The sequence below is a fragment of the Trachemys scripta genome, chromosome 6 (assembly GCF_013100865.1).
Source record: "Trachemys scripta elegans isolate TJP31775 chromosome 6, CAS_Tse_1.0, whole genome shotgun sequence".
NCBI classification, from domain to species: Eukaryota; Metazoa; Chordata; order Testudines; family Emydidae; genus Trachemys; species Trachemys scripta.
This window is the reverse complement of record NC_048303.1, coordinates 21,452,053-21,479,523: the sequence shown is the minus strand read 5'-3', so window position 1 is coordinate 21,479,523 and position 27,471 is coordinate 21,452,053. Positions and strand designations below refer to the sequence as shown.

Below are 27,471 nucleotides of genomic sequence, written 5' to 3'. Positions count from 1 at the left end.
ATGGCTCTGTGGATCCTTCTTCTCTGGATCTCTGGAGGGGGCATGTTCGGCCCATAGTAGCGTAAGTGACTTTACAGCTATTCAGCAGTCTGGGAGAAGTATTTTTGCTTCCCACTATCATGGAGAATGAGCACGCAACCCAGTATTCAGGCTGTTTGCTGAGTGGAAGGATGTGGGCCTACGTGCTTAGTATTATAATTGCCTTATAGCAGTAAGAGTAGTTTTGTTTTCAAGCCAAACCTATGCCCCAGCCCACGAGACATGGGCACCCATTTTCTCTACTTTCCCCGGAAAGATAATCCTTCACTCATGGATAGTTGGGAGCTCTCCAGATAGCCAGGAGCTCAGTTCTGCTAATCTTCATATACACTTCCCCACCCCCTCCTTTCCTAACTTGTGATCTCAGCGGCAGGAAAGTATGTGAGCCCCTCCTCCAGCCCAGACCTTTCCCTCTCAGCATGTGAGCCAGGCCCCCTGTCATCCAGAGCTAGAACAAACCTTCTCTGAGCCACTTACAGGAACATCAGGCTTAGCTAGTCCAATGACTTTAACGAAACAGGATTTCAGTGCAGGACTTCCACCACCATCTGAGCTGGGCATTGCTGGCATGGACAGCAGCAGAGGGAAGGAAAAAGCTGTGTTGGAATCCTTGGCAGGAGGAGACGCCTTTGGATCAGTGGAGCCTGTCAAAAAGCCCTCGGGAAGGCTGATTATGCACAGCATGGCCATGCTCGGCCGGGAGTTCTGCTATGCGGTGGAGGCTGCCTTTGTTACCCCGGTGCTGCTCAGTGTGGGGCTGCCCAAGAGCCTCTACAGCCTGGTGTGGCTCATCAGCCCCATTCTGGGCTTCGTTCTGCAGCCTGTGGTGGGATCAGCCAGTGACCACTGCACCTCTGGCTGGGGCAAGCGGCGCCCTTACATCCTGGCTCTGGGCATTCTGATGTTGCTGGGTATGGCTTTGTACCTCAATGGGGACATGATGGTCTCAGGTGAGTGAGCTGCACGTGCTGAGCTAATAGACAAAGCTCATCCTGCTTCTTGAACCAGAAAGAAAAGAGGGTTTTTTTGGTCTGTAAATAAAGGTGAGAACAGGGACATCACATTACTTGGTCTCGCTGAAAGAGCTGGGGAACAACATGATCTTTTCCAGGTTCCACCCTAATGCTGCCTGTTATTTGCCAGATTGTTCTGTCCTCTGTATGTGCGAGTACAATCTATTGTATGTTGGTGCAGTTGCTTCAAAGTTCATCTAAGAAATGTCCAGGCTCAGACAGGTTTAAAGAGCTAACGCATGACTCGTTTAATTTGACAGTAGATTTTATTTGCATGGTTCAAATCTGGTATCTGCAACTGAATAAGTATTGCCCTTCCCCACCTCCCTGCTCCAAAACCTCTAAACCAGGGTTGGTGTTCATAGCAAAGAAAGTAATTATTCATGCATGTGCTTAATTTGGGAACGTGTAGTGCTGGTGAATAATAGATAAGAACAACTCCTTGGGGATTATTTTGCATTGGAAATCTTGAGCAAAACTGTGTAAGGCCTTGGCTACACTCGCGGATTCACAGCGCTGCTGCGGCAGCGCTGTGAAGCGCGAGTGTAGTCGTGCCGCCAGCGCTGCGAGAGCTCTCCGAGGGGAATAGCTTGCAGGGCTGCGAGCGAGCGTGTAGCGCTGCAGGCACTGATTACACTGGCTCTTTACCGCGCTGCACTCGCTGTGCTCAGTGGGGGTGTTTTTTCACACCCCTGAGCGCAGCGAGTGCAGCGCTGTGAATTGCCAGTGTAGCCAAGGCCTAAGAATAACATCCTAGAGACCATTATGTTTCAGCTCCAGATGTAAGTTATTGAAGTTTAGCAGCCCAGGTGGAAAGCTACCTTTGCTATTATAATGGGTTATTCAGGGGAAGAGTACATTTCTCTAAACCAGTATCTGCTGTGCTGCTAGCTTTCCCTTGAGCTGGGTTAACTGGGATGTGTGTACCCATATGAAGACATTGTTTGCAGGCATTGAGGGAGAAATAAAATATCCCTGTCAGGGTCACGGCTCTGTTGCATTTAGTCTATAAACTACTGCAAAGTCGGGGGCTGTTGTAAGAGTGAGTTTATTTTTCTTTTTGCAGCTTTGATCCCCGAGCGAGGCAAGCAGCGGACCTGGGCCATAGTGATAACCATGCTGGGCGTAGTGCTCTTTGATTTTGCAGCTGACTTTATCGATGGTCCCATCAAAGCGTATTTATTTGATGTTTGCTCTCATCAGGATAAAGAGAAGGGTCTTCATTACCATGCTCTCCTCACAGGTAAGCAGGCCCCCTTCTCTCACGCACTGTCTCTGGGGGCAGAGAGTGAGCAGTAGGGTTTTTTCCTCTCACTGCACTTCTAATCTTCTTGAAGGAACTGATCATCTGATCCTATGCCTCAGTCACGAGTGATTGTTGCTGGGGTTTTATTCTGGAAAAGGTCAGCTTGTGACTACAGCTGCAGGGATTCTGCTGCCAAAAGCTCCACACATAGCCTGAAAATGACATTTGCAAAAATGCCTACCCAGGGTTAAGGGTGATTGAACAAAGTTGCTCAACATTCTCCCTTCCCCACTTTTCAAAAAGACATATTGAGTTTTGCAGCCTGTTTTGTCCCTCCCCGCCCCCCCCCCCCCCCCCCGCCCCAGGCAAAAGTTAGTGAATATCATCTGGATTCAGTGTCCAAAGAAGAGAAAAGTAAAGAACAACTGTTGAAAGGAATAACACTCCTTTATTAAAAAGAGAAGGAGAGATGCCTAAGCTGCATCGATTGGACCCAAATTTCAATGGTATTCAGATGCAGGTTGGGGCCAACTTGTTATATAGATGTACAGGCCAAGATGAAGTTAATAGACTCATAGAATTCTAGGGTGGGAAGGGACATCAGGAGGTCATCTAGTCCAACCCCTGCTCAAAGTAGGACCAATCCCCAGACAGATTTTTGCCCCAGATCCCTAAATGGCCCCCTCAAGGATTGAGCTCACAACCCTGGGTTTAGCAGACCAATGCTCAAACCACTGAGCTGTAGATCTGTACGTTTTAAGGCCAAATCCAAATTTCCACAAATTTGGGGGGTGTTTGTGTCCAGGGTTTTGGTTCAGTTTGTTACATTTTTATATACTGTGTGAAATTCACTTATGTTGCAGAAGGAGAGGGCAAGGCTCTCTGTTCCCCTTAAGTCCCATGTTGAGGATACACAGGAGATCACAGAAAGTTGCCTGCACTAAAAGGGTCTCCAGCTAGCCCTGGATAGGCCAATATGGAAGGGCTATGATAGGAGCTGACCTGATGGTCTGTAGCATCTATGATAGTTGTTCAATTCCTGAGGATGGAATAGTGGCTACTGGCAAAGATCCTGTGCTAGTTGTGGGAATTTCCTGCCCACCTACATTTTATTCTCATAGAACCTGATTACTTGGGCTTTTTGCAATTTAAGTTAATTTCATCCATTACGCATACCTAGATAGAAACTGTTTGACAAAGAGCACAACTGTTAGTTACAGGTCTGTTGCATCTTACGCGCGTTTAGCATGCGCGATTTCAGCTTTACACGGTTGGCAAAAACAAAAACAAAACAAAACAAAAAAGAGAAAAATAACAATTTTAATCTTGTACCTGTAGTGCGGGCGATTCTGCCCGCCATTGAACTCAATGTAATTTTGACTATACGCGGTTTTCGCTTTCCGCGCTAGCTGCGGAACGGAACCCCCGCGTAAGATGAGACAGACCTGTATGTGCAAATGAAGATGTGAGTCTCTATAGCATGTACACTAAATGCATCCCTTCCTCTTTGAGGTTGTTTTTCATATGATGACACAATACGGGCCTAATTGCCAAATGCTGAGTTGTGCAGCTGCAAATCTCATTTGTGAGTGACGCTGATCTGTGATGAAACAGACTCCAAATATTAATCTTATTCATTGCTGCACAAGAGGAAGGACCATTTTCCTCAAAAAGACATTCTTAGTGTAATCATTATTATTATCATCCATGATATTTCATGTGTCCAGAAGTATTGTAGGTTCAGATCAAGCAAGGATGCAGTCCTTGTGCCGAAAGGCACACAGTCTAAGTCAACATAACACAATGAATAAGGGTCATAATCAGTCAAACCCCGGTAAAGTGCTTAGTAGACACCAGAGCTTCTCAGTCCACACTGCGAGCGGTTATCCTTGAGAAAAAATACTAGTTACTGTGTTTATTTAATATTGATCACTCAGGGAAAATGTTGATGTTGTTCTTTTTTTAATCCTAAACTAATAATGTATTATTAAAGAGGAATATAGGGAAGTTTTCATATTTCTAACTCCCATGTAAAGATTTATATGCCTAGATGGTGAGGTTATCCATTATGGAGGAATTGTGCAGAGACTATGGGTTTTGTTTCACTTAGGATTTCACTTTGGACTTAAAACATATACATGTTAATGACCCATGCTCTCTCCATTAAGCCATTCAGTCGTCTTGACAGTGTCATAAACTTATACAATGGGGGCTTATTTATTAACAAATTATGATTTGCTGCCATAAATACTGATGGGTGCAGTGCAAAAATGTTTAATTACTGGAATTCAATTTAATAACCAAGTTATAAAAGCTATTATAGAACATGACCTACCAGGCCAGACCCATACGGATATTTAATCAGGAGTTAACATAATATGAGGCATTTGTCTCTCAAGGGGACAGTACCAGAACATATGTAAAATGGAAGTTTTAAAATACATTCAAATTGCAGTTCTTCTAGGGAACATTATATTCTGTGTTTAAGGTTTTTTCAAGCATAGATACACCAAACTTCTGTAAATAAATAATAGCCGGTCGTATCTGAGCTTGATCATCTCTTTTTAAAAAAAATTATGGTGGGGCAAATGCAAATATGTCATTTGTCAACCTAAATTTCTGTTATAGGCCTGTATAAAATTTTTTTTGACATGATCCAAAGATACTGTACTGTCTCATGTTATTTAGACCCTGCTGCTTAACAATATAAATACCAAGGCTCCTAGGGGACGTGGAGCTATAAAACAGAAACTATTTTTACATTGGAATAGATTACAAATAAAAGAATATTCTAATGTTACTCGCACTAAATAAGGATTTAAAAAAAATTTTTAAGAAAAGAAAAAGGGAAATAAAACCTCAATAAAACATGTAGGGAGCAGGGGAATGATACTATCAATTAAACAGCATTGGTTTGCCCCACACTTGGCAGCAGTGGCCCGGCAGTATTGCAGCACTTGCCCAGTGTGCCTTGCTCATAACGTGGGAAGGCCCGTAAAAACCAAGTTGCAGCCCATCTCTCCCTATGGGGCCCTTTTGTAAATATACAAATTGATTTTGTCAGCATGCCTAGATGCTGCTCGTTTAAATATATTTTGGTGAAATATATTTCCGTACTTGAGCAGACTCCTTAATTCATCAACTGGTGGATGGAGAAACATGATAACTGCTCACTGATGAAACATAGTAACGGCTGATATGAAGAAATTGCTTTTAGTAAAGGTCAGCTACCTGCCATCAGCCAATCATATATCATCTTTGGGTGTCCTGTAACCCCCCCTGGAAAACAATATGTACCCTGACGAAAAACAACACCCCCGCTGGTGCCAAGTACCACCCATGTCAAAACCACCAAGGACACCCCCCACCCAGTAGGTACCCAATTCTCGTAAATAATGAGGAAGCTACCGGGAAAAAGGAACAGACCCCTACTCTTATTTCGCATAAATGACGTATTATTTGTAATATGCTTGCGGTCTGACAGAATAAAGCAGCCTGCGAGCTGCTGCTAAGTGTGACAGTTTTCGGACTGTCATCCCAACGCGTTGGTACGTATTGCAATAAACTGGCCTCAGGCTTGAGTCTGTGAACTAAATTCAATGCGTGGGTGACTTTTTCCACGACAATGCATAGGTAGATCTAAGTGCCTGCGTGCCACAGGGCATGGAGTAGCAGCTGCCAATACAGCCTTTATTTTAAGGGGTGGTTTTTGACAGGGCCGGCTCCAGACACCAGCTGAGCAAGCTGGTGCTTGGGGTGGCAGATTGTTCGAGGCGGCATTCTGCCCAATCCTAGGGCGGCACAGCCGCCTTTTTTGTTTGTTTGTTTTGTTTGTTCTTGTTCCGCTCCGGCCGCCCTATAGGGGGCGGCAGCGTGGAGAACCAGAGCGCCCTGCAGGGCAGTCCTCTTCCTTCCCTCCCCGCCAACCGGAGCGGAGCCCTTGCGGCAGGAGGCGGCACAGTGGGAGGGCCCGCGTGGCAGCACCCCTGCTGTAGCCCTGGCCACCCCCTTCTCTCTCTCCCGCCCGCTCCCTCTCCCCCCCCCCCCCCCCGCCGGTCCCCCTGCACCCGCGCTCCGGCCACGCTGCAGGTTTTTTTTTTTTTGCTTTACCGTTCTGGCCGCCCAGTTTTTTTGTTTTTGTTTTTGCTTGGGGCGGCCAAAAAGCCAGAGCCGGCCCTGGTTTTTGATTTCCCCTTTGGTGGCTGTGTGGTGTGTCTGCCTGTGTGGTAGCAAAATGCAGTGAAAGGAAGCGGCTGCTGGAGCAATAACTGATTATTAAAAACTTATCCTCACACTTCTGCAACTAACTCACTAACTTTAGGAATGCGATGGATACAATGTGTATTGTGGTAGTATTAGATTTAATTCAGATCATGGCACTTTCAGTCTAGAGGCCAGGGACTGAGTGGACCATAGGGGATGAACTCCCATCTCAGCCTCTTGAAATAGTCCCTCCAAATCAGGCTTGAAGAACATTGGGGTGGGGTGTGACGGAGCCTGCACTGCTGTAGTCCATGCTGTTATCCTCACACTAGCCCTGGGTTACCTAACAGGTGCTATGGATTGGGGGAATTCTGTACTCAGAAGATTTTTGGGATCGGGCTTGTGGGAGGACTTTGTACCCCAGGGCTGTCAATCCAGCATCTCTTATGAAAATTAAATTAAATCATTTCATTATTTAAAAACAACAACAAGCTATTGTGTAAGCACTTGCATTTTTATATCCAGATGAACTAGAATTTAGGAAGCTATTTCATGTCATGACTCGATAACTATCTATGCCAAGGTGTGAATGGGTCCAGAGCCCACGGCCTTATGGTTGCAGTCTCTGGCGGTCACCCCGCCTCGTGGTTGTAGTCTCTGGCAGTCACCCCACCTAGCAATTGTGCTGGGGGAAGTAGGGGAACCTGGGTCCTCCTGCTCCACCAGGTTCCAATCCAGGGCCCTGCGAGGCCAGTCCTGTGGCTTTCACTCTGGGGTGCCTTCCTAGGTCACTTCCTAGCTCCCCCTTCCCTGCAGCAGGCTGCAGTTTGTCCTGGCAAACCTCATGTCCTACCTCCTGGGTTGCCCACCTATCTCCGGCCCATAAGAGCTACTGCTCCCTGACGCTCCTCCTCCTGGTCTGGGTCTGGCTGCGTCATCCTCCAGAGCTGGTCTTTCCCCCTGCCCTGTCCGTCCCCAACTGGGTTGGCTGGCTCCCCTTCGAATCTGCTCAGCACTGACGGAGGAGTGGGGCCTCCTGAGCCCAGAACTGCTCTTGAATCCTTTGCTGTCCCGTGCGGGGTTTATACACCCAGTCACACAGGGATTCACTAAAAACTCTAATTTCTTGTGATGCCTGGAATTCCCTCATAGGTATTATGACATCTTAATAATAATTCTTCAGTAACTTACTGGGGGTTGGGTTTTTGTTTTGTTTTTAATAAATGCCAGTGGAGTTTTCTTTCTTTCTTTCTCTCTCCAGGTCTGGGTGGTGCCCTGGGTTACCTAACAGGTGCTATGGATTGGGGGAATTCTGTACTAGGAAGATTTTTGGGATCGGAATTCCAGGTGATGTTCATCATTGCGGCTTTGGTTTTCCTAATCTGTCTTACTGTACACTTGTGCAGCATTCCCGAAGCCCCTCTCAGAGATGACAGTACAGAAACTAAGCTCTTGCTGAAAGTGGATGGACCCTCCGAGTATGGTTCCATCGAGAGCGTCAACAATGGTTATTTAAAACCAGGATATGCTGAAAAAAAGATTTTATCTGAGTTGGGGAAATCCACCGAAACACCACAGACACAGGTAATTGTTTTGTAGCCTGTAACATTCCATTTGGGGAAGGTCATAGCTCCAATCCTGGAGCCTATGATGCAACTGCAAGTGATGTGGTCAGCTAGACCCTCAGGTTCTCTAGAAAAGTAACATGGAAGCAGTAACATTCTTCTAGGGATAGTTACTTTTCTTCAGTTTGTCATCATCAGCCAGATTGGTGAAAACTACAGGAGAGGCAGCATCGTTTAGTGCTTAGAGAAGGCAACTGAGGAGCAGGAAATCTGGGTTTTCTATTCTAGACTCTTCCATGGATTCATTATATAATCTCGGGCAAGTTTCTTAGCTGCTGTTTCCCAATATTTCCCCAGATGGGGTTAGCAGTATACCACTTTGTAATGAGCTTTAACACCATATAGTGTAGAAAGAACGAGAAACCCAGCTGCCCTCTGATACATATGAACAGCTCCCATTGAAGTCAATGGCACATACACATGTAAGCTCTAACGGCAAAATATCAGTGTTCACTGCTCTAATTAAGTATGGTATTCAGATCTTGGAAAAGTAAATCCTGGCAATGCTGATTTTGTTTTAATTGCTTCTTAATCAGATACGCCAACTGTGAGTCAGTGGTAAACGACTGGCTGCTGCGTTTTGTTACTTAGGAACTTTATATCTATAACTTCTCCAGTGTTCCCCAGGTGGGACCGGGTGCCGAAGAGCTGTAAATTGGCACATGCATTTTGTACGTTCCATTGAGGCCTTTTATTTTCAAGCCAAGGCAACTTGGAAAATCTCTGAGATGATTCTCTCTGAAAAACATGGGAACATTGTGTCTCTAGCATAATGCTAGCCAAGTGAAATAGGCTAGCATTATGCATTTTTTTTTTTTTTGCTGTTATGTTGACTAGAAGTGTTAAGAATCTTCACTGCATTGTTGTGGTAGCCTAGGAAAATGAAATGCTAATCTATGTGTTTGGTTCCTAACCACGAGTAATGAGCTAGAGAGCTGCCTGTTTTGCTTCCCTTATGTGCAAGTGTCTCTGATTTAAATCTTTGGAAACTAGTTATATCCTGTGGCCAAAATGTTCAGATATGGGTGCTTAAAGTTAGGCACCTAAATCCTCATTTAGGTTCCTAGATAAAAGTGGCCTGATTTTAGGTGTGTGTTTGTATTCTGCTTGCACCTAGAGGCCCCATTGTGCTAGGAGCTGTACGAACATAGAATGGATGATAGGCCCTGCTTGGAGGGAAGACAAAAAGAAAGAGACAAACAACAAATAATCAATTTGTCAGAATTATGGAACTAATACATTACAATGTCTCCCTGCTTTTCCCCTGCCATCCCCTCAGCCCAGCTGCAGCAGCCAACATCCTTCACCAGCATTGCTCACCAGGAGTGCCCTTCCTCGGATTGTTCGAGGTGCCGAACACGCACCACTCCCTTTGGCCACAGAAATTCTCAGAAAGGGAGATTTATTGAGAACAGAGAAAGCAGGTCACATAAGAACATGATAAGCAGGCGGCATAATACAGCTAGCCACTCACTGAACAAGCTAATGTCAGTGAATCAATCACACATGATAATTCAGAAAACCCAACCTGTCTTTTCTTGCTGTTCCACTAGCTTCCTCTCTAACCTTTTGGTTGAGCAACTTGCCAGAGCCCCAGATGCTGGTATTGAGGGTCTTGTGTCTCTCAGTGTCATCTTCTTTTCCTCCACCTGACTTGTAGCATTCTTATGCATCTCATGTTTCTTTGATGTGTGTGGCTTAGCAGTATCAGTCCAGATACCCTCGCCTTGCCACAAATGTGTGTATCACTCCAATGCCTCCCTAGAGACACAACTTCTGTCTATCTCATGCCATATCCGCTGAATGTTTTCCACATTCATTTACTACCACTGCTAAACCACTTAGGTTCCTATTGTTCTGTCCCCCTTTTATATTTTATTTCCAAACAAGCACCCCTTCAGGCTCATATTTGCTCTAGTCTAAGGATCACGCTCTTGCATATTTATTGTCTCGGCAAGAGGTATCAACCTGAAGCCAGGCTGATCTGCCTTCAATGAGACAGGCTTGGATTATTTTTGCAATTCCCTCTTAAACTGATTTCTGTCCTGTATCAAATATAAATTGACGTTGTTGAAAGCTTCTGTGAAAATTTGTGAGTTCAACACCGACCCTTGAACGACACTAAAAAAAACCCTACGTTTACAAAATCAGAAATACTATATGAACTAAAAAGCACTTGCAAATTGCTTTATAAAGACCTTTCACTAAAAGAGAAGCGGTTCTGTTAACATAATTTTTGCAAAAAGGAATGATTGTGCTTTTTAAGGGCTACCAGTGAATTAGTTAATCTAATTAATGCCAGTGTTTTTGTTCCAAGATTAGATACCTTAAAAGCAATCAGAGATTTTCAGAATGTATTATGAATCTTTTGACTAAACTCCTGGTTCTTCATTGTGATTGAGTTGTTATAATATGAATAGACATCTGGACTGAATGCTTGTCCTCTAACATGTTGCCAGATCGTTTAGGTCCTGATTCTGTAACCCTTAGCCATATTGAGTAGCACTTATCCCCATGAATAATCCCATTGATTTCAAATTGATTTCATTGAGAGCTGCTAGGTGCTTGGTGTTTTCGAAAAACAGGTCACATTTAGGTGCATGTGATGGGGACCCCACGGCTCCTGTCCTTTTTGCTTTGCACAGACTGCTCAGAGACCTTCTATCTTGTAGATACCCCAGTGCAGTTTATTTAGTGTTTCACTCCACCACTTTTCATATACTACTGTGGTCACTGTATTTTACAATGTTATCCAGCTTTGCTAACCCTTCTGCAAAAGGTAGGGGAGAAGGGAAGATGTCTCCTCCCCAAGAACTCCCATTTGCCTCCCTCCCCACCCACCCGTTCACATGAAAGGGCAGATTTTGGCCCACTGAAGTTTTTTAATTAGCTACAAAGATTTCAGGAGAAACACAAGTGAGCGAAAGATAATTTTAGCCAAACCTAATTGCCTAATCTCGGGCTGTTTGGTAAATTTGTGAGTTTTTTTATTTAATGCCCACCAATACAGTGCTCTACACTGTACAAACAAATAAGCCATGGTACCAATGCCTAATAACATAAAGTCTATTTCAGATTCACATAAAACAGTTCTTGTATGTAGACTGTAAGAAAACCTCTCTTTGTAAATGGTCTTGTAGTTACAGCATTGGACTGGGACTCAGGAGATCTGGGGTCAGTTCAAGCTTTGCCACAAAATGTGTGTGATCTTGGGCCAGTCATTTAATCTCTCCCTGTGCCTTAATCCTCTGTCTGTTAAATGGGATGATGGTATTTCTTTCTCCCACCATTTGTCACATCTTGTCTATTTAGAGCTAAATTGTGACACCTGTGCTGAATACTACCTTACTCCTTGGGTAGTTCCATTGATTTCAATGGGATTATTTGTGATGTAAGGCACTATTCAACACAAATAAAGCTAACACAATCCGGCCCTTGTGTTGTAGGCTCTTCAGGGCAGGGACTTTTTCTCATTGTGTACTTGTACAGTGCTTAGATCCCTGATCTCAGTTGGATTCCCTAGGTGCCATTGTAATACAAATAAATAGAGCTGTTCAGAAAGTTTATTTCCCCCCTATGGAACATTTTGATTTTTGGAGAAAATATTTTGGCCAAACCCAAAATATGAAAATGTTGAACTACCACCACGGTGCCTCATGGGCGCTGTAATTCAGGTACCCTGTGCTCTCATTGTTTTCTATACGCCAAGCTCCCTGGCTATATTACATGTCCCATCAGGCACCATGGTGTCACCTCATGGTGAGGTGTTATATAAAGGCAATGTGGCGGCAATGTGTGATGGGAACTGAAGTCTGGGTGGGGAGACCAGCCCACAGAGGAGAATGGGAATATGGGGCACCTGAACTACGACTCCCAGGAGGCACCTCTGTAGCATTTCACAATAGAAATATTTTGATTTTCAGATTAAACATTTCATTTTCTGCTATTCAGTTTTTCTGTGAAAAAATTGAATTCTGACACTTCGTGAAAAATTCCATTTAGTCGAAAACCCAATCTGCTGCTGAAAAACAGTTTGACAGAAAATTTGGAAATAAATAGTAATATTTAATATCAAGAAAGACTACACCATATTGGGCTGATCCAGCTCTCATCAAAGTCATTGTGAGTCTATCCATTGACTTCATTAAATGCCCGCTAACCAATGCCCTAGTTCTGCTGATACCAAATAGAAAAGAAAGGTACAAATACGTAGTTACTGAACCGAACAAAGAGACTGTCAAGATTGCAGTGACTCTTCCTAGTGAAACAAACAGAAAAGGCCCAGACTGAAAAAAGCTGAGATCTTGCCGACCCACTGTCAGCTGTTTTGTTAGTTTTCAAAGCAGCAACACTGTTGTTTGTTGTTAATTGTTCCTTCCAGATTCAGACACGGATGACCGTTAAATGCCTTCTGAAGGCACTTTTAAGTATGCCTTCCCACTATCGCTGTCTGTGCATCAGTCACCTCATCGGGTGGACAGCTTTCCTTTCCAACATGCTCTTCTTCACTGACTTCATGGGACAGGTAAGATAGGTACACATCTCCTCACATACCCCAAAAGTAATCTTCTCGTGGGATTGTTTTAAGCACTTGCCTATGCTGTGACAATGATGTCAGGGTCAGTAACTGCTAGAACAGCTGACTGAGAGTTTTGTAAAGGACAGATGAATGCCCTCAGGTCCTCATTATAGAACTAGATCTGTTGGGTAGCGGGGGCAGGGAAGGGCCTCCTGCCTTTTGATGTACATTTGGCTGAAAGAGATAAAATAATGATTTTAATCATGCTTCCTGGAACTTGCAAGGACATCTATTCCCATTTAACTATTTAGAACAAAGCACAGAGATGTGTTGCAAACACACCAGTGCTCTGCTCATTGAAAGTGTACTAATTAAAGACCTGCTGCTGCTTTGGAATAGGCTCTGCTGTGGCGCACTGGAGTAGCAGTCGCCATGCGCACCCTTCATCTGGAAGCATAACAGAAAAGCTTCCCTAGGGCAATACAACCCTCTGCAGCTCAGCCCTTTTGCCTCCTTTGTGAACAGGCTTCCCCTTCCATGGCCTCTAGACTGTACTGTGGTGCCTTCTCTGGAGCATGACATCAGCTCCTTGCCATTGGTGGTTCCTTCCTTTCAGGGCCCCTGAAGCTCTCCCTTCCTCCAAGCAGTTTCCAAACCAGGGGCTCCCCGTGCTCTACCCTAACCATGTGGTTCTCCCTTCTTCTTGCCTCTCTGGCCCCAGCTGCTTCTTTTCAGTCAGGCTCCTGACGACATTCCCAGCAGCTGCTGTCCTTCCCACTGGTTATCCCAACACCTCCCACCCAGCAGCCTGCTTTCTTCTGGCCCCCAACCATTTGCTAGATGCCACTAGGGGAGAGGGAGTGTGTGTTTCCCAGGGAGTGTGCTTGTAAATATATGGCAGCGTGGAAGAGAATGGGTGAGAGGTGAATAAGAGACTAAGTCTGACAGAGAATGAATGGAAGGAAGAGTGTATGCATGAGTGTAAGGATGAGTCAGAGAGAGAATGAATGACTGTGGCAGAGTGAGAGGGACTGAGAATGACTGACTGTAGGCAAGTGAGGGGGGATAGGTGGTTGAAAAAAGGGAGGGATAGGTTGGGAGGAGAAGAGAGGAGGAGGACAAGGAAGAAAGGAAGCAAAAGGCAAAGTGAGAAAAATGAGAAAACAGAGCCCTAGAGAATGGATAATCCGGAGAGAAGAGGAGGGCAACAAGAAGGGTGGGACGCAAGGCAAGTGTGAGAGGGACTGTGGGGAGCTAGCTGAGGGAGATAAACAGGGAAAATGGGGAGGAACTTGAGAAGAGAGGAAGAGAGAGATGGTGGGAAACTGGGAGGGAGGGAGAGTCCCAGTGGGTGGGAAGAGGCAAGAACAGGTTAGAAAATAATAAAGAGGGAGGGAAACAGAAAATGGAAGTGAGAGGGGAGAGAAGAAAAGAAAAATGAAGTGCACCACTTGAAGGCTACAGAGTGTTGTGTAATTGGTCTCTAGTTTTCTCCCCACCTGAAGGAAATTAGGTCCTACACTGGGAACTCCAGTTCCTTTGGATGTGAGACTCTGTGTGAATGCAGAGCACTCACCTGCACTTTGTGGTGTATTTCAGATAGTATACCACGGAAATCCTTATGCGCCACATAACTCCACAGCTTACCTTACCTATGAAAGAGGAGTCGAGATTGGATGTTGGGGCATGTGCATCAATGCAATTTCTTCATCGCTCTATTCCTGTAAGTACCCGGGAATGTACTCTGGCACTGTGTTTCAGAATGGGTTTGATACTGTACATTGTTTCCCATGTTTTAAAAAAAAAAAATTCATGGCGTGCAGTGTTGTTGTAGCTGTGTTGGTCCCAGGACATTAGTGAGACAAGGTGGGTGAGGTGATATCTTTTATTGGACCAACTTCTGTCGATGAGAGAGACTATCTACTGTTTTTTAATTTTAAAACCTTTCAGAAATGTTACAAGCCCCAGATCCACAAAGGGACCTCGGTGTGGCAATGCCTAACTTTTGGGCATCTAGCAAATCACAGGAACAAAAATGGGATCCACAAAGCCTGAGCCTCATGTGCAGACGCCCTATACAATGAATGGGGAGAGACAGGTGCCTTAAACTGTGATTCAAAAGAGCCAGCACACTAGGTGGGGAGCCATCTTAGCTAGCTAATGGGAGATGCTGACAAGAGGGGTGTGTCCTAAGCCTCACCTTTCTCTCAGAGATAGGCACCTGGTCCATGATTGGGACCCTCCTCTCCTAAAATCAGGTGGCTTATGCACCTGACTCCACAGAAGAAGGAGGGATGGTGGTGCTGTTGCTGCCCACTTTATAACTTTCAGCCTAGGGATGTGGAAGACTCAGGTTCAATCCCCATTTCTGCCTAAGGTGGAGAAAGGATCTGAACAAGGGTCTCCCACCTCTCAGGAGAAGTGCTCTAACTAAAGGGCTATGAGCTATTCTGATGTGGGGCATCCTCTTTCTGTCCAGTTTGAAGTTGTGCCTACCCTTTATGGCTCTGAGCCCAAGTTTTCGTTCCATTGCAGTCGGACTACTCAGGAAGTGAGGTACTGTGCAACAGGAGAAGTGGCCCATAAGTATTAAAAATGACCCAAAGGCGAATGCTGGAGGTAGAATGGATACACTGGGGATAGTTCTAAGGTTCTGTTTCATCTAGCAATCCTGCCGCTGTGGCCCATCTCTTCATGGCCTCTCCCCACCGGTGCGCCTCACAAGAGAAAGTCATCACAGTGTATTGCAAGACCTTGCGATAAAAATGAATCTTGCCCTGCAATATCATTATGTAAATGTGTTAGCCCAGGGCCAAAAATCTGTTTATTAGCCCTTGGCATGGTGATAAGGGAATAATATATAAAAAACTGTTCAAAAAGCTTTCACTTTCTCTGTAGGCAGAAAAGTGAGTAAACTTTTGGAGGGCTGAGCTATGCATCTAATAAAAAGGCCTTATTGTAATCCTGTGTAGATCCTTTCCTTTTGGCTCTCAATTGCAGATATTTGTGTAATACTTCCTTCAACTCCAACAGGAACGTCTAAAACTGATGTCAAATGCTCCTGATGTCAAACAGTGGATCTGTTTGCCTTCATCCCAGCTTGTCAAAGAGATTCTCTTATAATTGAATGCTTGAAAGAAATACTATTGCAATTACTAGATTGGGTTTTTTTAGTCTCAACAGTTTTCCCCCCCTTTCTGTTCACAGACTTGCAAAAAGCTCTTCTGCCTTGTATAGGATTAAAGGGACTTTATTTCATTGGATACCTGCTTTTTGGGATAGGCACTGGGTTTATTGGACTGTTTCCCAAGGTATATTCTACTCTGGCTCTGTGCTCGCTCTTTGGAGTCATGTCCAGCACACTGTACACTGTCCCATTCAACCTCATTGCAGAATATCACAGGGAGGAAGAGGTGAGTTTAATGTCTAGTAAAGAAGGAATTGGTATTTGCCTTGTTTTGTTTGGTCCATTTTAGCTGGAGAAGGGGATTTATTTTCATTTCAGATGGTGCCACGGGGGGAGGTGGAGTGTCAAATGTACAGAGCTTCAAGAGTGTGATGATAAACAATGCTAATATTACAAATCATTTGCCATTATAAAGCACTTTTCACCTGAGATCTCAAAGAACTTGAGAAACATAAATGAAGCTTGTGCCAACCTTGTGAGAGAGGTAAGGACTGAATCAGTTTAGGGAACTGCGGCACAGAGGCTAAGGCCCCAGTCCTGCAAGTCACTTAACTCAGGCAAACCCATGTGTTTGCATGGAACCCCACTGATGCCAGTGGGTTTCTGCAAAGGGTGTTTGTCATGTTATGGGGTGCAATCCAGACTAGTGAGGGATTATGTCACTGCCTACCCTGTAATCCTGGGTGCCTTAAATGTTCTGCTGCTGTGGCTCCCAGCCTGGTCACCAATAGGCAGAGGACAAGCATTGCACTGAGCGTCTGTGTATTAAGCAGCTCCAGTTCAGCAACCCTAATTCCAGTAGCCTACTATGCTCTGGTCTCCACCAGCCTTGGTCACTACTAGCCAAGTGACTCCAACACACTCCCAGTCCCGACTTTGCAGAGCACGGGGTTTGGGGAAATGTCCAGCCCTTTCCTGGACCATTCAGAGAAATATTAAGGTTTGTTTGCTCCTCTAAAGAGACTGGAGTTAACAATCACTTTGAGTCACACAAAACACTGGGTTGGCTTAGGTTACAAGTAAAACAAGTTTATTAGCGGAAGGAGATAAGATTTTACGTGATACCAAGTAAAAGGAATAAAGTTAGAAAGGGTTACAAATGAACTAAAGTAAAAATAAGTTTTCTAGTGACTCTGACTTAACAAAATCACAGTCTTGGTTCAAAGTAAGGTTCTTCTCACACTTTCTTCCAGCAAGATGGCTGGCCTGCCCCTTGGTCAGGATCTCCCACAAAGTCCAAGTGCCTGGTTCCTTTGTCTTCTTAGGTGACAGCTCACTTGAGGATCTTCCCCTCCCCCCCTTTTATAGTCCAGTGAACCTTTGAAATGGATTCTTCTGAAAGTTACCCCTTCCCCCCAAAATAAAGTTAATTCAAGCTGTGAGGAAGGAGACATGGAGTCTGGTGGCTAAGGAAATTCCATGCTGGTTTCTTCCCCTGATGGTGTTTGCTAAAATGAAAATTAATCTGTTTCTGCCCACTCTGCTGCAAATAAATGGCCACTTGACATGTGATTGGCAATCGACTGATGCTACCTGGCTGGAGGTGTTAGCTTGTCTTTTGTTTGGGAGAAACCTGTTTACACACTCCCCGGACTTATCTGGTAAACACATTTTAGTCTCACATTTTCTTCATGTTTGTATGGTCCCTTGAGCATTTATTGTGCATATCCCACACAAGACTATTAATGATCAGCATGTTATTGGTTTTCCAGTGATACCTTACATGATACATATCAAGTACAGTTTATGACATTAATGAGTTGGGGTACACGGAACTGGTCACACCAGCTGAAACTCTCTAATAGATCTCAGGGAGTCCCTGCTCTCTGGCATTGGGATGCTTTTAGGTACAGTGTCCACACAGAGCTCCTTGCAGGATTGGATCTGAAGAGCTTGTCCACACATGACAGTCTTTCTGATATAAGGTAGGGTATGAATTTAGAGTGGAATAGCTGTTCTAGAATAACTCCATGTGTAAACAAGCCCTAAGTGACTTACCTGAGGCCACACAGGTAGTCAAAAATGGAGTGGAAATATAACCTACAAGCTGTGGTTCCATCTTGTGCTTTAACCACTAGACTACACTTCCTTGTGAGCAGGAGGGGGAACATTCAGCATTCTGAGACAGGCATTTGTTTATCATCACATGTTTTTTAAATCCAGGTGTGGTACATATTTGAACAGTGTTTAGCACAAAGGGGCTCCAATCTCTGATTGGGGCTCCCAGAACTGCTATCATACAAATCAATAATCATATACAACATACATAATCGGTTTTACAAGCTAGGTCTGTGCACAACTCTTCCTGCAAGCAAGCCTGGGGGCTGGATCCTCATCTTGTATAAATCAGTGACGCTCTATTTACATCAGTGGAGCTGAGCCAGTGTACACTAGCTGAGGATGCAGGTGAGTCCCTAAAGTATATAACCAAAACGTGTAAGGAAATGTAAATAGCTTAGTTAACTAAAGGTATTACACAAATGATTTGTTAAAAGAAATGGAACTTTATGCACTTCAGCATTAAATTATCTGAATAAAAAAATAAGGTATTTGTTATGCTAGAATAGAGATTTTCATAGATTCTAGGACTGGAAGGGACCTCGAGAGGTCATCGAGTCCAGTCCCCTGCCCGGAAAATTTATAGGAAAATGAACCAGCCTGTAGTCATACAATAATTGCCCTACCAGATCAAATTTAGCCTTGCATCCTGTCTCTGAGAGTGGTAGCACCAAATGGTTTAGAGGAAGGTACAAGAAATCCCATAGTGGACAATTATGGCATGCCCTGCCATTGGTGACATTTCTTCCTGACCTCTGTGAGAGGCTCCCTTTAAAAACTGCTTTTATCCTGTATAGAATAAGCTTCTCATTATCCATACAAATGTTTGGAATCTGTGTGCAAGCCTGCACAGTGGGAAATACAATTCCAAAAGAAAACCTTGAAAGGACTTCATTTCTTATGCTCAATTATATCATCTTACTCTGCACAGCAGGTCCTTCATGTCACGTAAGTTAAGGTGTTAAGCTCTTTAAAGGAAAGTTCTCTCAAGTGTCTTAAGTTGGTGAGAGACTCTGAAACATGAAAGATGAATAAGAATTTGGAGGACTTGATCTTTAGAAAAGTTTTCAATATAGGCTGGAACTGGAAACTTTGGGGAGATGAATAAATGAAATGCGAGCAAAGCGAATCATAATACAGCATATATGGCTGCAAGCAGTGCGTGGCTAGATTGAGTCAGTGAGAGTACAGCAACTATAAGAGCAAGTGAAACTGCAACCTGACACTTGAAAGATGACTTACAGAAAGCTCTTATTCCAATGAATCCTTGGAGGGTATTTTTAATGTGGTGGAACATTTCCCAGAATTGACTTTTAATTTTGCCAGTTAATTTCTCTGTTCTTGGCAGCCCAGATCAGTTGTCACTAAGTATTTTAGAAAGACTTAATAAGGGATGGGGATGAACCACAAAGCTAAAATGTGGGGGAGGAGAGGAAAGGGAAACTGAACCCAAAGTTTCAGGTTAGCCCATTATACGAGATGCATAATGCAAATCTAGCTCTGGGCAGGTTCAGGGATGCTGGATTCAGACCGATCTGTCACTAGATGTAATTGAGTTAAAAGTTATGCAAGTGGAAATGTGTAGTTCATATTTAATAAGCCAATGTCCTCAAAGAGATAATCAGAAGAGAACCAGTTGCTTCTGCTTTGATGCCTGCTTCTTGATTTAACTCTGTTGGATGGTATGGTTTCACCAGTTCTGAAACTAACAAAGTTCGTTTTAATCTCAAACCTTCTAAAATATACAAGCTAGAGTAACGAAAAAGCATGTCATAGTTGGCTGTATTTGTTAAAAAACTGATGTACCTGTCTTTGGAACCGTAGGCACATCATGGGAATAAGCACAGCCCAGTAAAACATTCACCATTTCAATAAAAACTATTATTTGAGTCCAAAATCCCCCAGATGACTTGCTTTTTGCATGACGTAGTCAAAAATAAATGTGGTTGGATCATGTTATTCAAGAAAAGCATAGAACAAAGAGCAGACCTTTTTAATCAATGGGCTTTCTATGAAAACGGAACTGCACCAGGATGTAAACTATTGGCCTCTCAATTCCACTTGTGTATTGAGCACAAAGCTCCCTTGTTGCCTGTTATCTGAGTATGGTTATCTGCAGCTGATTTGGAATACACTCGGGATAGGATCCATGATGGGACTTAGGTGTTGTAGTACTGAGAGTCACAGCCCCTAACTTTAGATGGGAATGAATGAGGAGGAGGAGGAGGAGGTGGTGATGCCCACCCTATAACCCAGTAGTTCGAGCACTAGAGAATAATTCCCTCTGGCCCAATGACTATTTCAGTATTTATCCACAGTCATTGGGCTGGAGTGCAAGCAAGTGAAGGAATAACTCTGTAGCCTGGTGGTTAGGACACCTATGTAGGAGACCCTGGGTCCAGTCCCCCTGCTCCAGTCACTATTTAATCCAAAGTGGAACAGCTTCAAGAGGAGAGACTGAGGCAGTCACACTTTAGACTCTCCCAGAACTCACTGGTTTGAGCACGCTCCTGAGAGGTGAGAGACCCACTGTGCTCCAATCCCTTTTTCCCCTCTGACAGAGGTGGGGGATTGAACTGGGTCTTCCACATTCCAGGCCAGAGCTCTATCCAGTGGGCTAAAAGTATAAGGTGCCTCCCCTTCACCCACCCCCTCAATTTTGAATGGGACCTGATCTGGTAGGCATGCTCAGAGGCCGCCGACAGGATTGGGCCCTGCACCTCACTTAGGTGGCCAAATGTGCCCTTCTTCCCCTGGTTTGTGAATCGCTCTGGAGCGTAGGTGGGAGATAGGCATCTGGGCATTTAGAGTGGGGCAGCTGTGCACATGGTCCAAAACGTAGGTATCTAGGGAACTTTGGCAGTGGAAAGTTATGCACCAAATGAGTTTAGGCACTTACAGGGATAGGCGGCAACCAAGCGGGAGGGCCAAGTCACCTCTACAGTAGGAATAGGCTGAAGAGTGTTGTGGGGAACTGAGGCTGACCCTCACCACAAGAGGGCTCTCCAGGATGATGAGTCATGTAGCAATTTCCCATAGTTTTTTTTTAAATTTGAGTCTGAGTAGCATTTTGAAATACAATATGAAAAGCACTTAAAGAAATCAACAAGCATACTTAACAGCACAGGGCGTTGTGTTCCCTGAGCTAGCTGCCTACCCACCATAAAGCACTGAAACTCTCCTTAGCTCTTGCTCTTTGATCTTGCAGTGAGTGCTTACGACAAATCCTCTGTGTTCAGGAGTCTGCAAGAGGGGCAAAGTGAATCTATAAATTATCACTTAATTTTAGTTTCACAAAGAGAAGCAGAACTCAGTCCACACATAAGAATAGACAAATCTTGTGTTTTGCTACTTAGAAATAAATGGATTTTATGGTTTTGCACCAGCTGTTTGACCCCCAGCATTGATAACAATATTTGTTATGCAGAACTATAGACTAGAGATGGTTTTCAGATATGAAGGGCTAAATCCAGCCTTGTGCTAGGCTGGTACACTGCAGGCGAAGGTAGAATGGCTGCTGTTGAGCATTAAGCACTAACTAGTGGCATGGTGAGGTTGTGGTATGGACTGCTCAAAGACCCACCAAAGTGCACTCCCCAACACGGTACCCCACTACAAGGGATCTTGGTGTGTGTGTATGGGTAGGATTCCTGTTGCTTAGGATACCTCACGTGGGTGCAAGTAAGGCTGTTCTTTTGACACTGAGCCTTTTAAATCGGTTGGGGCCTAGACTAGATATCCCTCTCTCCCATATGTTTACTGTGACCGCTGCGATCAGCCCAGGAAGCAGGGCAGTCTTGGTGCATGGTCCTCTGCTGTGGAATTCTCTTCCTGGCTTGGTTTGCCAGAGGCTGAATCTGCTGACCTTCAAGTCATGCTGCAATGTCCATTTCCCCACTCCCCCAGGCTGAGCGTGGCTATAGAGGAAGATGTGTTGGGAGAGGGTAATGGGACAGTTGAGGGTTTGTGTGGGGATTTGGAGAGTTTGTCATGGTTTGTAAAGACTGTATCTGAATGATTGTTTTCATTCTGTAACTACTACACATGCACCCAGGGCATGGGACTAGCACATCTTAGACACCAGAAGACTGAAGAGAGAGCAAGCAAGCCAGCATCCATTGTTGGCAGCAGCTATCTCATGATCTGGCAATAGCTGCATATAGTACAATGGTTTCCCTTCAGAACACTGTAGTCGGTGGTTAGAGCACTGACGTGGGACTCAAGACATAGGGTCTATTCCTGATTCTGCTGCTGGGTGATCTTAGGCAAATCATTTTGCTGCTCTGTGCCTCAGTTTCCCCACCTGTAAAATGGGGAGAATGATAGTGACTGCCTTTGTAAAGCATTTTGAAATCTACTGATGAAAAATTCTATACAAGAGCTAGGTATTATTGTGTATTAATCAGTTGTCTCATTTGATTGAGTTTCATTTTATGCTTATTTGCAGAGTCAAAAGGAACAGAATGGAGGAGAAGCTGAGGCCACTGGAAGAGGGAAGGGAATTGACTGCGCGGCGCTCACTTGCATGGTGCAGCTGGCACAGATCATTGTTGGAGTGGGTCTGGGGTTCTTGGTCAGTGCTGCAGGCAGTGTAATAGTGGTTGTGATTTGTGCATCCGCTGTGGCATTAACAGGCTGTTGCTTTGTTGCTTTCTTTGTTCGGTATGTGGAATAGAACAGTGCATAGATGAAGGAAGAAATCCCCACGGGAACTTTGTCATTCTTGATCTGTATCCATTGGGTGCAGTTTCTACACTGATATTTTTATAGCACGCTCTTCTTTCATTGGCTGGAGTGGTTAAAATTCCAGGGCATTATTTCTCCAGAGTGGAAATACGTGGTAAAATTGGTGGCCTCACTTCTCAGGCTGTAAGATCTCTCCATGACTTTCCTTCCTCTGCCCCAATTTTGTGTTAACATGTAAGCCACTTTCATACATGGCAGTGTAATGCTCTTCATCATTAGTGGTAATGCTCATCATTAGCCAAGCTGGAGAAGAGAAGAGATGAAATGTGTGGCAAAAAGAATGTGTCCAGTAAGAGTGAAAGCTGGGGTTACTGATCCCAAACTCCAAGGAGGTACTTTTAAGATGGGGGTTCTTAGCCTGGGGTCATGGTTCCAAGGAAGTGTCAAGGAGTCACACCCAGTGCTTAATTTGTGCCAGGGCTGAGCCCTGGCACCTCTGGGCTTGGCAGTTCATAGCCCTGGCACCTCTAGGCTTGTCACATCAGTTATGAAAGTAAAAAAATTGCTTGAGCTCCAGCACCTAATTGCTTGAGCCCCAGGACCTTCATTAGAGATTAAGCACTGGTCACAACCACTGTGTCCTTTCAGTATTGCCAAATGGGAGAGGGGTTCCGGCTAGATGAGGAGCGGGCGTAGTATGGAAAAGTGGATCCTGGTGTGGAAAAGGTTGAGAAGTCCTACTTTAAGGTATATCCCATTACTGGACAGCTTTATGTGGTATGTTGTGCTTATATAAATGTGAAAGAAAAACACAGAACAAGATTTTCAAACATGGATGCCTAGAGATGGGCTCCTAAGTCCATATTGAGGCACCTAAATAGGGAGTCAGTGGGAAGCTGCTGGGAGTTGAGCAACTTTGAAAATCTAGCCCCTTGTTTAAATGTCTAAAATTAGGCACCCATTTTTAAAAAATCTTGGCCAAAAATTCTAAAATTTGTGAGCCACCTAAAATGTTTAAGCTGAGTGATACAGTACTTACCTTAACTGAATGAATTCAGACCTGTTTGCTCTCCTCTTTTGCACATAAGAGTCTAACTTGATCAAATTCTTGTTTTGCTTCTTTCACAGCATTCAACAGAATATTATTATAACTTAATTCAGTTCCACAAAGCATTACCATGAATTGTTCTATATCCACACCTCAAACCAATATATTAAATCCTATAGGCAAACCAGTCTACTTTTATTTGAGTACAGAGCTTGCATCTTTATTTTCATTAAAACACCAGAATTTGTTACAGAATTTGTCTCCTGAATCATTCCATCCAGATTCAAGTCAGTTTCAAATTGGACCATAAAAGGTTAAGATTAAAGATGTCTGAATGAGCTTTAGAGACCTGATTCTGTATTCCTTACTAACTGGAGTCAAGTTTGGTGTACTTAAGAAATACTGGACCAGACCTGTTATTAAGTTGTATTCCTGGCTAAAATGTATCCAAAAGGAGCATTGAGCTGCTTGCTTCCGAAGTGTAGCATTTGTTTTTAAAGCGAAGTGTCTTTATTTGTGGTGTGCATCTTCTGTTCTGGTGCCGTTCCTATCCATGTCCCATGTTAAGTGCTAAGCCACATGAAGCCTTCTGTTAATGCAATATTATTACGCAATCCCACAGTGAGGGATTGTTGCCAGATATTTTTTCTAAAAAGTACTGTACAGTTCTGACCAGCACCATTCAGTCAAATGTGTTATCGACTTCATCGCACATCGAAGTACCAGCAAGCGGCATGAAGTGACCAACCCTGTGCGTGTTGCTCGGTTTTTGATTTGAGTGCTTGGGTGTTTTTGTATTGACATGCCACCTTGATGCATTCTTTTATGGTTTTCGACTCTGCCAAGCGTTTCACATAATGTTATAAAACTCTCCTTCGCTCTCCCTGTCATTGTAATGGGGTGTCCACCCCACACAAGGCAGAGCAGCTTGTTGGGCTGCACTTCAGAGACAGTCAAGGCCTGAAAAGCTAACTGATGATGGATCCCAGCTGGACAGGGGCAGGCTGTGCTTAGAATCATAGAATCATAGAATATCAGGATTGGAAGGGACCTCAGGAGGTCATCTAGTCCAACCCCCTGCTCAAAGCAGGACCAATCCCCAACTTGTATAAAGCCAGCAAGCTGAGAGCAGAAGAGGGCTGTAAGTGGCTGAAAGTAGCATGCAGTCTCTCCCTGGGAAAAGGGAAGTGTGTCTGGAGCTATAGAGTCTGGCAAGAAGCCAAAGAAAGGAATAGTCTACAGTTACTCCCTGGGAGGAGGGAGTTTGGGCCGGTAAACACAGAGGAGGGGGCTAGAAGATAGAGCAGGGAAGTAGGAATGAATCTAGGGAAATACCAACAGGGTTTGGGAGCAAGCAGCCTGGAGTTCCTTGACAGAGGGTCCCTGAACTGGAACCCGGAGTAGGGGATGAGCCTGGGTTCCCTGACAGCCACTGAGAAAGTAATGTAGGACCTGTCCTTGGAGCAGAAGACTGTCTAGAATGGCATGTGGGCAGCTGACTGAGTGGGACTTTGATACCCCGGAAAGGGAAGACTATACAGGGAGCTGGCCAGAGGGCTGAGACATGAAGAGGGAGAGCTGCGAGTCCTGGAGAGCAAGGGGTGGGGGAGGCCGTGTGAACAATGGTTGGAAGGGGGGCATCGGACTTGAGTGGAGCTAGCTACAAGGAGGCACCCAACAGTAAGCCCTTGGAGGTCAATTATCAAACATGTTTCCTTGCTGATATTTGGGACTTCAGTGAAGAATCATACTGGGGAATTCCAGTCTCAATCCTTGGGCATCTGCATGGTGTACCTTTCCCCCCTCCCCCAACATTGTTCTCATCCCTCCTGACAGCACAGCTCATGACACACACACACACACCCCATTGCATTGCTGCCCGTTAACCTCTCTCCCTTATTACCTCTGCTGTGTGATTATGGAGAGAGAGCATCAGTGGAGTCAGGCTGGGGGGCTCAAAGGGTGGCTTGTCAGCTCTGCAGCATGTTCTCCCCTCCCACCTGATCTTGCTGAAGTCCATTTACCAATGCTGTGTTGCATTTGCGCTCCCATAGCCAGGGATGGGACAGAAACTAAAACACATCCCCTACTTTTTTAAGACTCCAGAATAATATTCCCGCTGAAGCGTCTCCTACACAAAAAGGCATCCACCCCAAAATACAAATATCCTGATTAGAAAATGGAAAAATTCCAGATGTGTGCATCTTATGGAAAAAAACTTTTAAATGGCACCAAAACCAATCTTAAATATTACAGGTCCTAAGCAGGAAACAAAGTTTCGCTTCAGCACTTTGGAAATGTTACAGATATTGAACATGTTCACTGTAGTACCATTCATTTCAAGGGTTCCACCAATTCTGCCCTTTTAATTTTAATTCAATGCCTGGACCAAATTATAAATAGCATCAGTTACTGCATTTAATAGCAGTAACTTAATAAGATGGGCTATGAAGTCAAGAAGACATTGAGCTTGGTACTGGTCATCCAGTTTTACCTCGATATAAATAGGATCCAATATATAAAGACCTGATGTGGAGTATAACCAGAGAGAGAGAGAGTGTGTGTGTGTGTGTGGGGGGGGGAGGGACAGGCACCCTGTCCAGGTGTTTGTCTAACCCAGGTGTTCTCAACCTGTGGGCTGCTTGTGGCCCAATCATCACACAGCTGTGGCCCATGTGACATCCTCAGGGCCATACAGGAAGAATATGTATTTACACGTGGGGGAATTCTGTGCCACTGTGCATGTGCAGAATTCATGTCTGGTGCAGAATTTTTTTTTTCCGCAGAAAATACATTCTACCTGAGAAATGGTGCAAGCCTGCCTTTCACGCACCAGAGGCCATTGTGGCACCAGAACAGCTAGCAGCTGGCTGCATTTATCAGAGCACCCTGCCCATTGAGCCAGGTTAGAACAGACAGAGTGGGGTACATGGGGCTCCTGGGGATCACAGACTGGGGTTCAGAATGGCTAGTTGGGGGGACAGACTAGCACTTGGGTTCAGGAGCTAGTGGAGTGACAGCATTGAGCCAGGAGCTGAATGGCAGGGGTGCTGCAGGGACACATGGGGCAGGAGTGAGGGGGCTGCAGGGACACATGGGGAGAGGGCAGATGTGCCCAACTGAATGGAAGCAGCTTGGGATCAGCAAGGGTCTGCATGGGGGAGGCTCCACAATTCCCTAACAATCCCCCCACCAAAAAGCCCCTGTTCCATACTTCTCCCACCCACCCTCTAGATTCACTTCCAGGTTCCTTTCCTCTCCCTCAGCTCCTCTGTTACTCCAACTCCCCCAAGCCTTTGCACTGCTTCTGAGGGGTGCAAGAAATACATTTCTGTATTGCAGTTTAAATGAATTACTCAAAGTTCTGTATTAATATGCCTAGTAATGAATCTATTTGTCAAAAAAACATTTTGTTGTCTGTATTGTTACAGACATATTTGCTGACAGGTATTTTGAAATAAATTACCAAAATAATTGAAGCTGGCATGATTGTATTTTGTTATTTTGACAAATAAAATATGCAGAATTTTAAAATATTCTGGTCAGAATTGTTGGTTTTTTGGTGCAGAATTTTTATTTTTATTGCACAGAATTCCCCCAGGAATAACATATTGTGTGGATGCATATGCAGCCCATAATGATAAATAAGCTGAGAACCACTGGTCTAACCTGTTACTATAAACCTCCAATGATGGGAATTCCATGATCTCCTATTTCAGTACTTAACTATTCTTAGAAAGTTTTTCCTCACATCTAACCTAAATCTCCTGTGCTGCAGATTAAGCCCATTACTTCTTGTCCTACCTTCAGTGGACATGGAGAACAATTGATCAGCATCCTCCTTATA

At 44.4% G+C, this 27,471-nt stretch overlaps 1 protein-coding gene across 1 annotated transcript; it reads left to right on the top strand.

The window, feature by feature from the left end:
* Positions 1-485: 485 nt before the first annotated feature.
* On the top strand, positions 486-23,095 carry SLC45A2 (solute carrier family 45 member 2). Its single transcript, XM_034774890.1, has 7 exons — positions 486-989; positions 2,119-2,295; positions 7,763-8,085; positions 12,508-12,651; positions 14,245-14,368; positions 15,853-16,058; positions 22,338-23,095. The coding sequence occupies exons 1-7, from the start codon at positions 542-544 to the stop codon at positions 22,563-22,565; spliced, it is 1,650 nt and encodes a 549-aa protein (XP_034630781.1). The 5' UTR covers positions 486-541; the 3' UTR covers positions 22,566-23,095.
* The last annotated feature ends 4,376 nt before the right edge of the window (positions 23,096-27,471 follow it).

Bases quoted from the DNA above. Each gene is read 5' to 3' on its own strand.
- SLC45A2 (XM_034774890.1), top strand. From the start codon at position 542: ATGACTTTAACGAAACAGGATTTCAGTGCAGGACTTCCACCACCATCT. The intron at 2,296-7,762 runs GTAAGCAGGCCC...TTCTCTCTCCAG, and splicing joins TTACCATGCTCTCCTCACAG to GTCTGGGTGGTGCCCTGGGT. The intron at 12,652-14,244 runs GTAAGATAGGTA...GGTGTATTTCAG, and splicing joins TCACTGACTTCATGGGACAG to ATAGTATACCACGGAAATCC.